The 14,612-nt window shown below is 42.1% G+C and overlaps 1 protein-coding gene across 2 annotated transcripts in view; it reads left to right on the plus strand.

Moving 5' to 3' along the window:
• Positions 1 to 69: 69 nt before the first annotated feature.
• The window catches only part of nbas (NBAS subunit of NRZ tethering complex), a 239,159-nt gene continuing 224,616 nt past the window's right edge, over positions 70 to 14,612 (plus strand). For both annotated transcript variants that reach the window (XM_072678887.1, XM_072678895.1), the window contains exons 1-8: positions 70 to 170; positions 450 to 501; positions 1,377 to 1,413; positions 1,684 to 1,761; positions 3,659 to 3,706; positions 4,281 to 4,324; positions 12,236 to 12,369; positions 13,936 to 14,069. In XM_072678887.1, the coding sequence (XP_072534988.1) occupies positions 78 to 170; positions 450 to 501; positions 1,377 to 1,413; positions 1,684 to 1,761; positions 3,659 to 3,706; positions 4,281 to 4,324; positions 12,236 to 12,369; positions 13,936 to 14,069 (620 nt within the window). In that variant the 5' untranslated portion in view covers positions 70 to 77. The remainder of the gene's footprint in view (positions 171 to 449; positions 502 to 1,376; positions 1,414 to 1,683; positions 1,762 to 3,658; positions 3,707 to 4,280; positions 4,325 to 12,235; positions 12,370 to 13,935; positions 14,070 to 14,612) is intronic.

Raw genomic sequence — 14,612 nt, forward strand, 5'->3', positions numbered from 1 at the left:
TTCGTTGGCGAGCGGGGCATCGCTTGAAGTTGAGCCTCTGAGGGCACTGTAGAGTGACGTAGGCGCCCATTGAAAACATGGCTGCAGATTTTATTTCTGAAGATGAGGAGGAGAATATTTTGTACGATTTGCTTATTAATACCGAGTGGCCGGCGGAAACGGACACGCAGGTTTGTATGGTTTGGGGCTGTTGGTTTTAGAAGTGCACGGACTGCGTGTCGAGGCGCTGCTCTCGTGCGTTTAGTGCAGTTCAAAGTGGCCAAAGCCACGTAGCCCAAGCTGAAGTCTGTACGCCGTCAATGGCAGCATTAGCGTCAGCACCACTTTCTCTCAGTGTGGTTTAGATACAATGGCCCTAAGATAGTAGCAGGAGACACCTGTAACACCTAATTCTGCTATATTACTATGTAATGTTACTCGGTCTCATCAGTGTTTTGTTTATTTTGCAGTTGCGTGGATTCAAGGAATACAGTTCGTCTGTCATCGCCAAAGCTGTGACAGGTATCAACTGTCTACCCCTCTGTATTTGTTTATATTTATATATATATATATATATATATATATATATATATATATATATATATATATATATAGTGCTCCCATAATTACAGGTGGCACATGTGTCTGTGCAGCCTTTGCCTTTGCTAACTACATAAGCATGTACTCTGAGTGGCCTTGAGAGGGTGTGATCCCTCCTATGCCAAACTAATTGCTCCTGTATTGATGGATAATGTAGGGTGCATTGTGTACCATCAGCAATACCAAGTACCCAGATCTTTAATTGAATGCCAGCTGCGGTCATTGCATCAGAAAGCTAGCTTTTGAGCCCTTGTCACATGAGCTTAGTGAAGGCCAGAGTTGCTGTCTGGTAGAATGAGGGGTTTCCTAAGGTGGTTCCTTGTAGATCCTTATAAAAGGGTTCTGTAAAGGATTTGGTTGTGAAGTAATTGGTTCTTGTTGTTTACTCACTGCTGTTACTGCTAGTACTACTACTGTTATTACACCATTATTTGGATTGTTGGTGTTGGTATTGTATTAAATTGGATTTATTATTCTTCTTACTTTAATTTATTTATTTAATTTTAAATTAAGCCTAGAACTTATCAGAAAAAATAAGCTGTTTTTTCTTGTCTGATTTGTTCTAAAGTCAATCCAGATTGTTTTTGAGAGACCATACAATGGTGAGAAGCGATGGTAAAGCTAAAAGGGCCAAAAGTTAGCTTTAGATTAGAGAGTTGGAGTATATTGTAAAGGGTATTTTTTTTTTTATCATCATTTATGTGTAACACCAAATGCATTTTGCATTTTGGACAAATACCTCAAACTTGAGCATGCCAGTAATACACTATATGCGCTTCTAATATTCAACTTTCCAGGACCGTTTCGCTTCATTCTGCACTACCTTTGGTACAGGTAAGTTATTGTCCACCCTTCCTTCCATACAGTTTAAACACAGTAGGCCTAACATGTTGTGGAAAACAGCTGGTTGCATTTTCTAGCTCATATTCTGGAAAGTTGAATAGCATGTTAATTTCTGCCCGTTTCGTCAGAATGGAATCTGAAAAGACAACCAAATTAAGGTTACAGAAAAACAACCCACAGCTTTAGCCAAAACGTCAATGTTATTTGTGCTGATCTTGTTTGCCCAGTAAAAAAAAACAAAAAAACTTGTTTGCATTTCAGCCCCTCCAGTTCGTCCCTGCCCCCCGGATTGGTGCGCCTAGCAGCAAAGCAAATCAACTGGCAACTGGTGCTAGCAAGGTGATGCTAATAGCTTTTGACTTCCATCTGTTTTTTCAGGGCAGGCAGGGAGAATGTGCGGCACTGTGTGATAGTGGGCTGCAGGCCCCACGTGGCAGCACTCATTATACGAACCACGCGGCAGAAATTGATGGAGTATGAGGGTGGAAGCTTGCTCGATAAGGCCTGTGCTCCGGCAGGTGCTCTGCTGATGCATTAAGTAGTACCTCAAAGGATCATTAGCTTGACACTGCTGGAGGGCTTAAGAAACAAAGTGTCTGCTGCTACTGCTGATGTCTCACTTTGCACTTTGTTGTCTTGTGTTTGCAGTTTTTTTTTTAACAGATTTTACTGTGTCTTACACAACTTGCCTTAGTTAAGTTTTTCACTCACTGGCCACTTGGAAACACCTGCTGTGCAGCTCTATCTTGCTGGTGTACAGTAAGAGACTGTAGCCTAGCTGATGATGCTCAGCTTTGTTTGCTCAGGCATCCTCTAGATCTTCTACAGATCTGTGGTTTGTTTCTCTGCACTGAGCTGCTCTTGGCTGCATATGTTTGACTGGTGGACTGCTCTCAGGAGCTGGGGTTAGGGTAACTCCCTAATGGGCCTCAGATGTTTGCCCCTTATGAACAAACCTAAAAGTACTGGGTTGAGGGCTTGACTGGGCTGACACACTGTGCCTGACCACACACAGGCTACAATTTGTAATTGCACACCTATATAAACTATAGTTATATAGACCGGCACTGCATTTCAGGTGGTCTTAGCCCGGGTCATGGTCCCCCCCCCCCCGAGTTTGTTTGTTGTGTTCTGATTTTATGCATTCTGAAAACAAAGCCAAACGCCTGCCCATGAGTTTATATGATCTTGCAAAAAGACAGTTGCGCTGACATTTTACAGTACTAGAGACCATGTGATGGTTTCAGGGAGATTTTAGGAAGGACAAAGCAGGGTAAACCTTTGCCCTGTGGTGAAATCATTGGGTGTGTCCAAATATTCACAATGCAAACTAGTGGGTTTTTAAAGTGTGGTTTTGATGGACACTATCATGACACAGTGCCATGTGAAAAGGAGGAGCTACTCACATATGGGTGGGGAAAAAATGTCAAATACATGACAATGCAAGTTCAGTAGTGACGGTAGGAGAATTTACAGTGATCACAATTGGGACACAGCCAATGTAATGTGTGGCTCCAAGTGGTTGGGGTTGGAGGAAAATTGTAAAAGTATTTACAATGTAATGTACAGTGTAATATAATAATTCTATAAAAAGATGCATTACCTGCCTTACAGGTCGCTGCCTAATGCAGGTGGAGCTCTTTCCCCCAGACACATCCATTTAAGAGTTCAGCCCGACCACAGTTTCAGTTTAGGCCATTTGAGAAATGCCATGTAACGAAATTTACATTTACATTTATGGCATTTAGCTGACGCTCTTATCCAGAGCGACTTACAAGGTGACTCGTATTACAGAGGTGGGCCAATGTAGTGCTAGGAGTCTTGCTCAAGGACTCTTATTAGTGTAGCGCAGCATAGTCACCCAGACCGGGAATCGAACCCCAGTCTCCCACGTGCACTGGCAGACAGTGGTGTTATACACCAACAGCCACAACGAAATGCTCCCCAAACTCAGCTAAACGTTCTATTTGTGCCGTGAACAGCCGGAAGCTGTGGGTTTTCTCTCACTGTATGCAGATAGCGGGAAGCCAGAGACGGCAGGCTTTAATTAGCTATTGATTCGCCGAGGGGAGGCACGGGTTATACATGTCGAAAAGTTTGCTTGTGGACATCATCTAATGCTTCTGATGTGTTTTCTTTCTTGGTCTCCCCCTCTTCTCCCCCCCCCCCTCTCTATCTCTCTCTCTCTCTCTCTCTCTCTCTCTCTCTCTCTCTCTCTGTGTATGTGTGTTTGCAGTAATGGGAAGCTCCTGGCCGTGGTTCAGGATCAGTGTGTGGAAATTAGGTAATTCCGCCCATCGATCGGGAACATTTGCCCTGTTACCGTAATTGCTTCATTTTTCACCTTCTTGTCACTGTACATGTAGGACTCAGCAAATCTGCAGGCCAGATTGATATTTTGGCACAGGGATCCCAAAAATGAGGCAGTCGACCGTCAACTTGGGGGTATTTTGGCCAACCTCGCTTCCATCCAAACCCCAATCCCCAGTAATTGTCACCAGAAAGGCAAATCTATTAGTGAGCTTCTTTGTTTAGTGCATTGCTGCAGGTTGAGTGAATTTGATTTATGGTTCTAGAGCACTGAGGGCATTGGAAGCTTATCTCTACTGCTGATTGTTAATGGCTGAAAGAAGTGCCTGCACACAGTCTGTTCGGTGAACAGATTCAAATGACTTGAAAGCCTCTCAAAAAGCAGACGATGCTGTATTAACACCCCTATTATAAACTGGCAAGACCTAAATGAATGCAAGGTCTTACTCAAAGTCAGCCTCAAAGTCAGTGAGTAGGGAATTATTGAATTTAAGTTCATTTTAGCATGCAGTACCGTAATACTCGACTCTCTCCTTTATTCTCTTAAGGTCAGCCAGAGATGACTTTGGATCCGTCATTGGGAAATGCCAAGGTAGAGTGTCCTGTCGTCCTTTGCTATTTACTTAATTAAATTTTTCTTCTTTAGTTGTTTGTAAGAAAATAAGCCAGTTTTAGACAGTTGCTGGTTTCACATGTGTTAAATAAGCTCTGTTTATAAGGTCTGTGTGTGTTATGCAGTAAAAAGCAGTCAAAACAGTGAAAATTCATTCTTGCATGACCTTGAAGAGTTCCTCAAGGCTCTTTTTGCAGTGTAATTGCAGTTTTCACATAGTCGATCAGTGAAACTACAAGATCTTTCACCAGATGATGTGACGATTCGGCTGTCTGCTCTTCAGAAACACGCTTTGGCATGAAAAAACACACAATGACTAGTGCAAAGAGACATGCATGAGTTTTTTCTGTAAGAGACGAGCAATACAAGTTGTCTTTGTGCTGATTTACAGGGGAAACAGCACAGTAGAAAAAGAAATGAATGAGAAAATAGATAAACTCCAACCTCTGCTTTCTCCTCACCTTGTGCCTTGTGCTCTCATTGACTGTATCTAGTCACTGCACCAACCAGCGGTCACAACACTTTTCACACTGCCGGATTTAGTGTCGCAGACCGGTCCAGATATTAAACCTGCTAGAGATGTGTTCGGGGCTTTCCAGGCATCAGCGATAACTTTAGCAGTTCATACATAGTGATGCGTCACCACCGAGCAAATGCTGATTTACCTTTTGACCTGAGGCACCTGACGTGCTCTCTGAAAACAGTTGGTGACTCGAAAATCAGGGCTCGAATCATTTGTTGTGAACCTGGCATTAGTTTGCAGTAATAGACTGTATTTTACATATTTTTTTTACTTATAAAAAGTAAGAATGGGCTAAAAACAAAACGGCTGGCTAGATGTGGTTGTACAAGCCTATTTACAACCCTGTTATACGTCCTCAGAATGAAAAAATGCTGATTTTCCTTTTATAGTGAACAATAAGCTCTGCTCTGAATGGCTGGTTTACATCCCTGCAACAGCTTACATAACCTTCGCAGGACCTAGCATAGCTTTGTTTCTTTGCACTGTTACACGAATCTGATGATTTATTTATTTTATTTTTCCAGTCTTACCAGATTGTGCTGCTGTCCTCTCAGGGTCATCTCAGTACGTGTGTGGTTAGCTAACTCAAGTGCCAGTCAGCACTTACCTAGCACCTGCATTTTTTCCCCCAGGTTTGGCTTCTTTGCACAGTGTGACTCTTTGAAGCGCCCCCCCCTTTTAAAGTTTCATTTTATCCTATTTTTCCCCATTTTCTTCATTTTCAGCATGTACTATTATCCTAAATCCTATTGCAGGAAATGCTGTTCAGAGTTTGAGGTGTGAACATGCCTCTACACTTGAACTAAAATTGAGTGAGAGAAAGTTGGGAGAATTGTCAGTTTGCTCTTCTTTGCACTTCCAGTAATTAACAGCTGCAGCAGTGGAGCCCAGAGTTAAATGAACTCTTTAATGTGCTTAAATCATGTGTGGGTGCGGCACTGCGTAATTAACAGAAGAGTTGTCTAAACAAAACTAATCTGCCATCTGATGTGGCGCACTGATGCAGCTGGTCGATTGATTTCAAATGTCTTTACTGCTGTTGAGGATCACATGTCCTTCTGTCCTTGTGTTTTTTTCATATTAGGCAGGATTTCTTATCTATTTTTATTTATTTATTTATTTATTTATTTATTTATTTAAAATATATCCCCCCCCCCAATCCTCTCTGTCTTCTGCTAAGCAATTTCTAATGTGGTTAAAACTTTTTTTTTTTAGTTGGCGTTAATTTGCGAAGCGTATCACTTAGAAGCCAGGCCTTTAGCGGCCGACTGTAAGCAAGCTTCTGTCCAGCTTTTGTTCTCATTGACTTTCTTTCTCATTTGGTGAAGATGATAGAGTTCGTTTGCTTCATAAAGACTCAGTTTAGTTCTGTTTGAAACTGTGCTTTTAAAGCAGTACGCCCCTCTCTCTCTCTCTCTGTCTCTCTCTCTGTCTCCTTTTTTATGTCTCTCTAACACTTATTTGTCTTTCTCTCCTGCTCTCTTTCTTTCTTTCCCCCTTACTGACCCACTCACTCACATCTCCCTGTCTCTCACTCACTGACCCACTCACTCACACACTCTCGTCTCTCACACTCTCTCTCTTTCTCTTCTTCCACTCACTTACTCACTGATCTCACCTCACAGTCTCTCTCTCCGTCTCTCTCCTTTCACTCTCCCTCTCCCCCTCACCCCCTCTGTAATTTACAATGTTGAAGATGGGATAGAGGTGTGGTGTTTGGCTCCTTGCTCTAGGCCTGATAGATTTGTCCTTTTCAGTTGTTCCTCTTTTTGCCAGAGGCAGGAAATTTAACATCCAATTTCAGGCCGGCCCGCAGGAAGAGAGGTAACCTGCGTGTAAATTTCTGCCTGCAAATAAAACGGAAGTGAAAAAGTAGAAAAGTGGCTGAAGAGGTAGAAAAGAGGCTTGTTTTTTGTGGTCCCGTATTGATTGGCTTTCCTGGCCTCCGAGGTAGTGTCAGCCTCTCCAGCATCTTCCTGCTGATTTTTTTTTCCAGGGTCTGCTGATGGATAGCTCTGGTAAAGGGAGGCAGCAGTAAAGGCAAAGCTTTGCTCAGGGCTGCAATGTTGGAGTAGGAAGCTGAGTCTAGCATGAATGCGCCTTTAATGTTCTGCTTATGTCACATCACTTTCTCCTGCCCCCTGCACAATGAGTCTCCTTGGCTGAAATGCCTGTCACTAATATGGATGCCATACCTTTTTAACTCCTTGTTGTGAGGTCAAGGGCTCTTGAGTTTTTCGGCTGTTAAACTAGCTTTGCGTCAACAGACTGTCGACAGACTGTCAGTCAGGGCTGTAACAATATACTCATAGTGAATGTACTGTACTAGTACTGTACTGTACTGTACTACTTTTTTGGGGTCCCTCTACATTCATGGCAAAATAAAGTGCTCTTGAGCAAGACAATGGCATTTTCTATTCAAATACTCTCCCATACTGAGTACCATGCTTTTTACTCAAAATATGCTGCACTCCATTCAGTCACATAAGACTGATTAGACTCTTTGTAATGAAACATGCAGTTTAGCAGTGCAGTGACGATATCCACAAAACGTATTGTGTAACACAAAACAAAATTAACAAAATTTATCACGGTACGACAAAATATTGTCATATTGCTCAGCTCTAATCCATGGTAATCACCAAATGATTTTCTTCTCGTGAGATGCTTCACCGGGCCTTTATTGCAGGCAGCAGTACACATGCTTTCAGTTTTGTGCATGCTTCTTTGCAGGATTTTTCGGGCCATTAACCATCTGTACTGTGAAGTTCCACCCTAACCGCCCTAACAATTTTGACTGAATCTGAGCAGAAAGTAGAGCTGTACATACTTCAGAATGAACTCTGCTAACTCCATCAGATCATCTCATAAACAGAAGTGACTCAGCCCTACATGCCCATGGCATAACAGTACCTCCACCATGTTTGACAGTTTTATTCATCCAAGGAGCTAAAACTGGCTGTTTTCGTTCCACATATATGTACTAGGGAACAAACTTTCTGAAAAGGTACACTCATATTTTTGAAATTCATGTTTGCTACATGAGTTGGAGGCTTCTGTATTAAATGACTGAGAATATAGAGTCCGTTACAGTGAAGAGTTAGAGTTTCATCAGCAGTGTGGAGGCTGCACTGTATCCCGGCCCCATATTGTCATAGGACTCTAGTATGATTGAGTGTGTCGTGCTTTCATTGTAGGCTGTACCCTTAAACTCGCCAAGACGGTTTTATTGCGGGTCCACGGTAGGCGAGCTGGCTTTTGCTGACTTAGCACATCTCCCACTGTAAAAGAGCTCTCTCTTATTTTTTTTCTCCACCCCAATCCCTTTTAAACCGAGATTTATGACGAGCAAACCTGCCCGGATACGACGCGGCGCTCTCATCACGCATACTCGAGCGTATTAGTTCCAGTGCTGCGCTCAGATTAATTAGCTTTTAGCGGACGAGCTTTGATTTATGGTCTCTGCTGAGCCCTTCCTCTTACAGGTATTTATCTCGCCAGAGCGTCATCGTTCATCCTGAGTTATCGGACGCTCTTTCTGGCATTCTCCACCAGGTTTCATCCTGAATAGAAATCGCCAGTTTTCCTTTTTTTTTTTCTTTTCTTTCTTTTCTCTAATCTCTGTGCTGCACTGGTGATAAGACCGTTGTTCTAGATCATCTAGTCGTTTTGATTGACGTTTCTGGGCTGAACAATGCTTCATGGATTTACCTAATAGAAGCCAGTGCGCATTCACACTTTGAATAATTGCTTTGGATTACAGTTTTCTTTTCTTTTTCTTTTTTTTTCCCCCCTTTCCCTCCCGATGCTGAAAGAAGTGAGCCTGCGTGTAATAACACAGTTTAACCGTCATTGTCCTGGGCTACCTGACTGCAAAGTCAATGAAAAAATCAGCTGAAGTGAATTGCACAGAATCATTTTCAACTCCGTGTGGCAGAAATTGCATTACCCTATCCGCTCGCAAAGCTTATTTTTAGACTGGCAATCCAATCTGCTTTTCGTTCTCTATATTGGATCCCTAAATGATCTAGCGTAGTGCCCGCGCACACGGCATTCCAATTCCGAACCTCATTTGCGTGCGCTTCAGCAGCATCTGCAGGCTTGACTGAAAGCACAAATCTGATCAAGTTAAAAAAAAGCAGACCCACGACGTACCTGTGTGAAGCGCGTGGCGCTCTGCGGCAGGCTCTTAGGTGTGTTTGCTAGTGTTTGCGGAGGGTGGCGAAGGGGTCACAAGCAGGAGGAGAAGCTGATAATAAATAAAGATAATGAATAAGATATTTTGGCTTCTCTTTTAGTTCATCTGGCAAGAAGTACACATAACAAGAACACAACATAACATATTTTGTCGCTAAAGTCTTAAAAATCTTCTGTAAAACGTTTCTGTAAAACGACTTCAAATATTTATAAGCTGAAGCAATTATTCATTGCTTCTGGATCTCACTTTTCTCAGAGACTTTCTGGATCTCAGAAACCACAGAGAAAGCTGCCACTGAGAGCGAAGCGCTTTAATAGTGTCATTTATTCCCATTAGTAATTCATTGCACCATTATCTTATCAATAGGGGCAGGCAATATGTCGTTATGACAGTGAATTTATGCCACTGTAAGCTTTTCTGAGCACATTGCCAGGCTACACGTTTTGTTCAAATAACATTTTGAAGAAGCTTCTTAATGTTACACTTGGTTCTTGATTGCATATTTCAATTGATCATATTTTGTAATGTCTTTTGAAAGTCTTAAGCAAACACAAGGGCATCCTTGGCTAAACGGCATATGCTGTAACATATGCTGTAGTTAATTGATTAGGTATTAAAGCAACATTATGTAGCATTTTTACCTTAAAAAAAAAAAAGCTTCATCTCCTGGTGGGCCAGCGGTCTAATCCCGCGTCAAGCTGCTTCGCTGCCCAAAAGAACACAAATGTCATACTGGCCAGCCCAGGCGTCTGTTGTTGATGTGTCCGTGGGATCCGCCGGTTTCCCCTGAGCACGTTGGCTGCATCGGCGGCAGTGAAAAAAGTGAAAAGAGACGGTGGTTGACTTTACATGTGTCATAGGAGCTGTGTGCTTGTCCTCACCCTCCTAGTGAGTGTGTGGTTAATTGGCTCAACTAAATTGGAGGGCGTTCAAATTGGGTAACAGTTCAAATACTAGCTTCAAATAATGTTGATGCTCCATTGACCTATAAAACGTGCAAATTACACGTCATGCCTGTAGAGGGAGATCAGGAGCAAGAAATGCCAGTTCTCCATATTGTTGCTTTAAAAACAGCCTCGGTGGGTAATCAATTCTAAAACACAATATTTTCAGCAAATTCTAATGCACAGTTACTCTGAGCTTCATAAAAAAAAAAAAAGAAAAAGCGGCTTGTGCAAAAGTTTGGACACTTGGTAACAGACCTTGGTAATATCCCCTTTGGTAAGAGGGGCTCATAGCTCGTAAACGCTTTCTGTAGCTGCCAAAGGTCTTTTTGTTCTTGTAGTTAAAAAAAAAAAATCCAAAACCTTTAGTTTGTTTCTCTTCAGGCAGTGGATTTTGAGGTATGTTCCTGGATCGTTATCTTGCTGTAGAAGTCGTTGCTCTTATCTGCTTCGCCCTTTCAACAGATGATTTGGGGTTTGTATACAAAACATAATAGATCCACATGATAGATCTTTGTAAGTGTTCTTCTTTTATAAAAAGCAGTTCATTTTAACCCCCTGCCCAACATGTGCAATTAAGGGTCAATTATCTGTAAATAATCTGCAAATAATATTGGGCAGAGTTTTTGTCTTCTACTATTTATATTGTGTATATATTGGTAAATGATCTACGTTTCGTATCTAAATGTCTTGCTATCCCTCTGCTGCTGTGACACTGTAACATTCCCCACTGTGGGACTAATAAAGTATTATCTTATCTTAACCCTATTGACCCAGCTATACTTTCATGCAGGCTCCTGACAGTCATTTGGAGGTTTTGATTTGCCTGTCTTACCAGCATACGAGCAGTTCTCTTAGAGAGTTTTCTTGGTGTTCCAGATCTCATCTTTAACAGCAGTTTCATAAGTACAGTCCATGCTGTGGGAAACACAACTCTTTTAACGCAAGAAACATTTGACTGCCTGGGTCCTCCATCAGCACTATTTACATTGTAGCTTGTAGTTTCCATCCCTTAGCCATACTGTCCTGTGAAGCATTCTGTAATCAGCACTGTGATTAGATGAATGGCCGCAGTAAGCTATGGGAGTTCACTGCTCTGGTCCTGATGGCGTATTGTTTTTAATGAAGCAGCTATCAGGGCCGCAAGACGATGGTTTTGTCGTTGACTCCGTTTTCTGACGTGTAAGCTTTTGATTATTGTAGAGCTGAGCCTTTGAGCGCTAATTGAAAAAGTCTTCCTGATGGGCTTTAGTGCATCAGATAGCTCAGATGGCGGCTCTATGTGGCTTTTGATGCTGTTTTGTGGGGCTTTGGATTCTATGTAGCATGGAACTCAGGCCCAGGCTAACTCAGCTGTTCTTTTATGGCTTTATATCTCAAATCAATTTTTATTGCCTTAAGATAAGAGCTTGAAATTACATCTTAAAAATGGATCTGCTAGACTGTTGAATCAGCACTTCTAATGCTATATGCTTTTTTTATATATAAATGACAACAGTGTTGGAGTCATCATTTTATGTGCATCTAATTTAATGTCAACAGAAGGCATTTTCTACACCACATTTCTCCCCATTTTAGTTATTGCCATTCTATCTAGCTGTGTAGAATCCAAATGCTACTAGTGCTGGGAGGATGAAGATTAGCATGTGCTTCCTCCGAGTCACATAAAACCAGTTAGATAGATATTAATGCTGTCCAGTCAACCAACAGATATCCATGCTGCCTAGCATCACAACTACCCACACCGCTCATTCTAGGACTTCCGGCCATGGATGGTTGTGGCCTCACTTGAGATCAGCCTGCAATATCTATATATATATCATAAATTGCAGACCAAATGGCGAGTTTTGGCCGGACAGCTTGTCCAGCAATTAGTCAAAATGAGTAAAAACAAATCATTAAAACGTCACCTTAACATTTATTGAGGTACTTTTTCTACAGTGTGTAATGTATGTGTATGTGTGTATGATATCCAACCCGTTATTGATTATTTGATTTATTCACTTCATTTAAGCATTTAATTAATACATGCTTTTATTTTTGTAGTAGGGGGTTATATTGATTTTTGGGCTGAGATGATTTATTGTGTCTACGTAAAATTATTCTTTATAGGTTTTTGAATGCTCACTTGTTCACTGCTGGTTTGACTTGTTGATGCAGTAAATTAAAACATGCACATAGTGAGAGCGACTCTTTTGTGTTTTGTGTTTTTTTTTGGCCCATAGTGCCCAAAGACCCGTCCCCTCAGTGGCGGAAAGTGGCCTGGAGCCATGACTGCACCCTGCTGGCTTACGCAGACAGTACTGGCACCGTGCGAGTCTTCGACCTGATGGGCAGTGAGCTTTTCATCATCCCTCCGGTAAGACCCTTGTACGACTTCCCTCTCTCGATTTTTACCCGCTTAACCCACTACGCTACACCAGCTACCATTAGTTCAAAAATGGAGAACTGATTGTATCTGTCAGTAAAGCTCTGACTTTTTAAAACTGTTGAAGTCTAAAATTAAAATCTAAAGTTGAAATATAAAATAATATCTGCCGATATCGCCGCCAAGGAAGAAAGATTGCTTATCTGTATGTTTCACCCCCCCTGATGTTGATACAGTATCAGCTGCAACATTTTCAAATCATTTGGAGCCTCGTGCACAGAACTTACGGACATGACCGTGAACCGGCAAGGCAGTTGGAGTGGATCTGAGCATTAAAAAATGGAATTGAATTTATAATTAGTCTCGCTCTCTCTCACTCTTGCCAGTCACTCCTTTGCTCTGTATCCGACAATGAGGGGACGCCATGTCATTCATAATTTCTGTTGAGGCCCCAGTAGTTTTCTGATTTGCTTTGAGATGTACTGCCATTTGCGTGGCAGTTTAATGGCTTGGATTGCTAATGGAACTTTGATCCGCAGTACTTGATGTATTTTAAAAGCATAGCTCTCTACACAGGGATTTTGGAACAACAAGGTGAAAGTCCTAGCAGATCCTGGATCTTCTCAAGCACTTGGAGCTGAACTAACACAGTGCACTGAATGCTAGAGTCTACAGAAGCGTTTTTATACCATCATTGAGCACTTCATTACCCGCACTATGCTACTGCAGGGTAGGCCTCCTTTTGCCCTCAGAACAGCCTCAATTCTTCCTGGCATGGGATTCTGTTCAAGATGTTGGAAGCTTTTCGTTGAGATTCTGGTCTACGTTGGATGATTGCATCACACAGTTCCTGCAGATTTTTCTAAAGCATTTTCATGCCCTGGATCTCTTTTTTTACCACATTCCAAAAGTGTTCTGTTGGGTTCAGATCCATTGACTTGGAAGGTCACTGAACTGAACTGTTCATGCTCATGAAACCAGTTTGAGAAGACTTTTGGTGTGTGTGTGTGTGTGTGTGTGTGTGTGTGTGTGTGTGTGTGTGTGTGTGTGTGTGTGTGTGTGTGTGTGTGTGTGTGTTCCTGCTCTGCTGCCCAAGCATGGCGCACATTTTCTGCCTGCTTTCAGCCTGAAGCCCTATGTAGCCCTGACGGACTTCCTCTGAGGACCTAACTCATAATATCGGAATGAGAGCGGAGTCAGAAAGAAGGAGAGCTTCCTGCTGCTCCATTTCTTTCACTTTCACCCAGTCTTCCCTCTGTCACTCTTTAGATCGCTGTCAGAGCGAAGTACCAGTCAGTCTTTCACCGCCCCTGTTCTTACCAGCGCACTCACATCACTGTCATCTCCTAGGCATTTCTCCCTACCAGGCTGTCCTTCTGTCAGAGGCGATCAGTGCATGGTCTTCAAAGAAGCTCTCTCTTTTTTTTTTCTCTCAGTTTCAAACTTTTACACCCCTAAAAACCTGATTGCCTGTAACTTTTGCTAGAACATTCTGTTTTTACCTCTCTGTCCCCATCCTTCCATTTCTTCCCCTCCTCTTTCTTTCTCTTCAATCAGGCGGTGAGCTTTCCTGGTGATTTCAGCTACGCTGCCGCTGGATTGATCTTTCTGGAGTACACTGCTAGTGCTCAGTGGTCAGCGGAGCTGCTAGTCATTACCTACGGGGGCCAGCTCAAGAGCTACCTGGTCAGGTAAACTTGCTAAACACACACCAGGGGCTCAGATAAGCATTTAATTATGATGAGGACAAGCTATACCTAAAGGGTTATTCTCATGAACATGAGGAGTACTGGGACCCAACCAGAAAAGATGTTTGGATTTACAGTGACCTGCACAAGTTTGGGCACTCTGGTCAAAATGTCTGTGATCATGCATAGTTAAGCGAGTGACTTGATACCTCAAAAGACATAAAGTAAGAGATTCTTTCATACTTTAAGCAAGATTCATTTTTACATCTTTTAAAGTTGCAAATGTTTGGGCACCCTGCTAAGAGTCTGTCAGTTCATGTTTGGGGAATTCGCAGGTATTGAATAGAATTATGCTTATTGAGGCCTAAAGCAGTATCAATCCTGCAAGCAGTTTGCCGTGTTTTATTAGTTTTCCAGACTTGACCTCCACTGGTCCTCTTTAACTAAAATTTTGTAATTACATTATAAACTGAGAAAACCTTTTTAAAAGCTTTGAAAGCTTTTGGAAGCTTTGAAATTTGCATTACCTGGCCTTTTCTAGCAGTG

Source organism: Salminus brasiliensis, chromosome 1 (genome assembly GCF_030463535.1).
Source record: "Salminus brasiliensis chromosome 1, fSalBra1.hap2, whole genome shotgun sequence".
Lineage (NCBI taxonomy): Eukaryota > Metazoa > Chordata > Actinopteri > Characiformes > Bryconidae > Salminus > Salminus brasiliensis.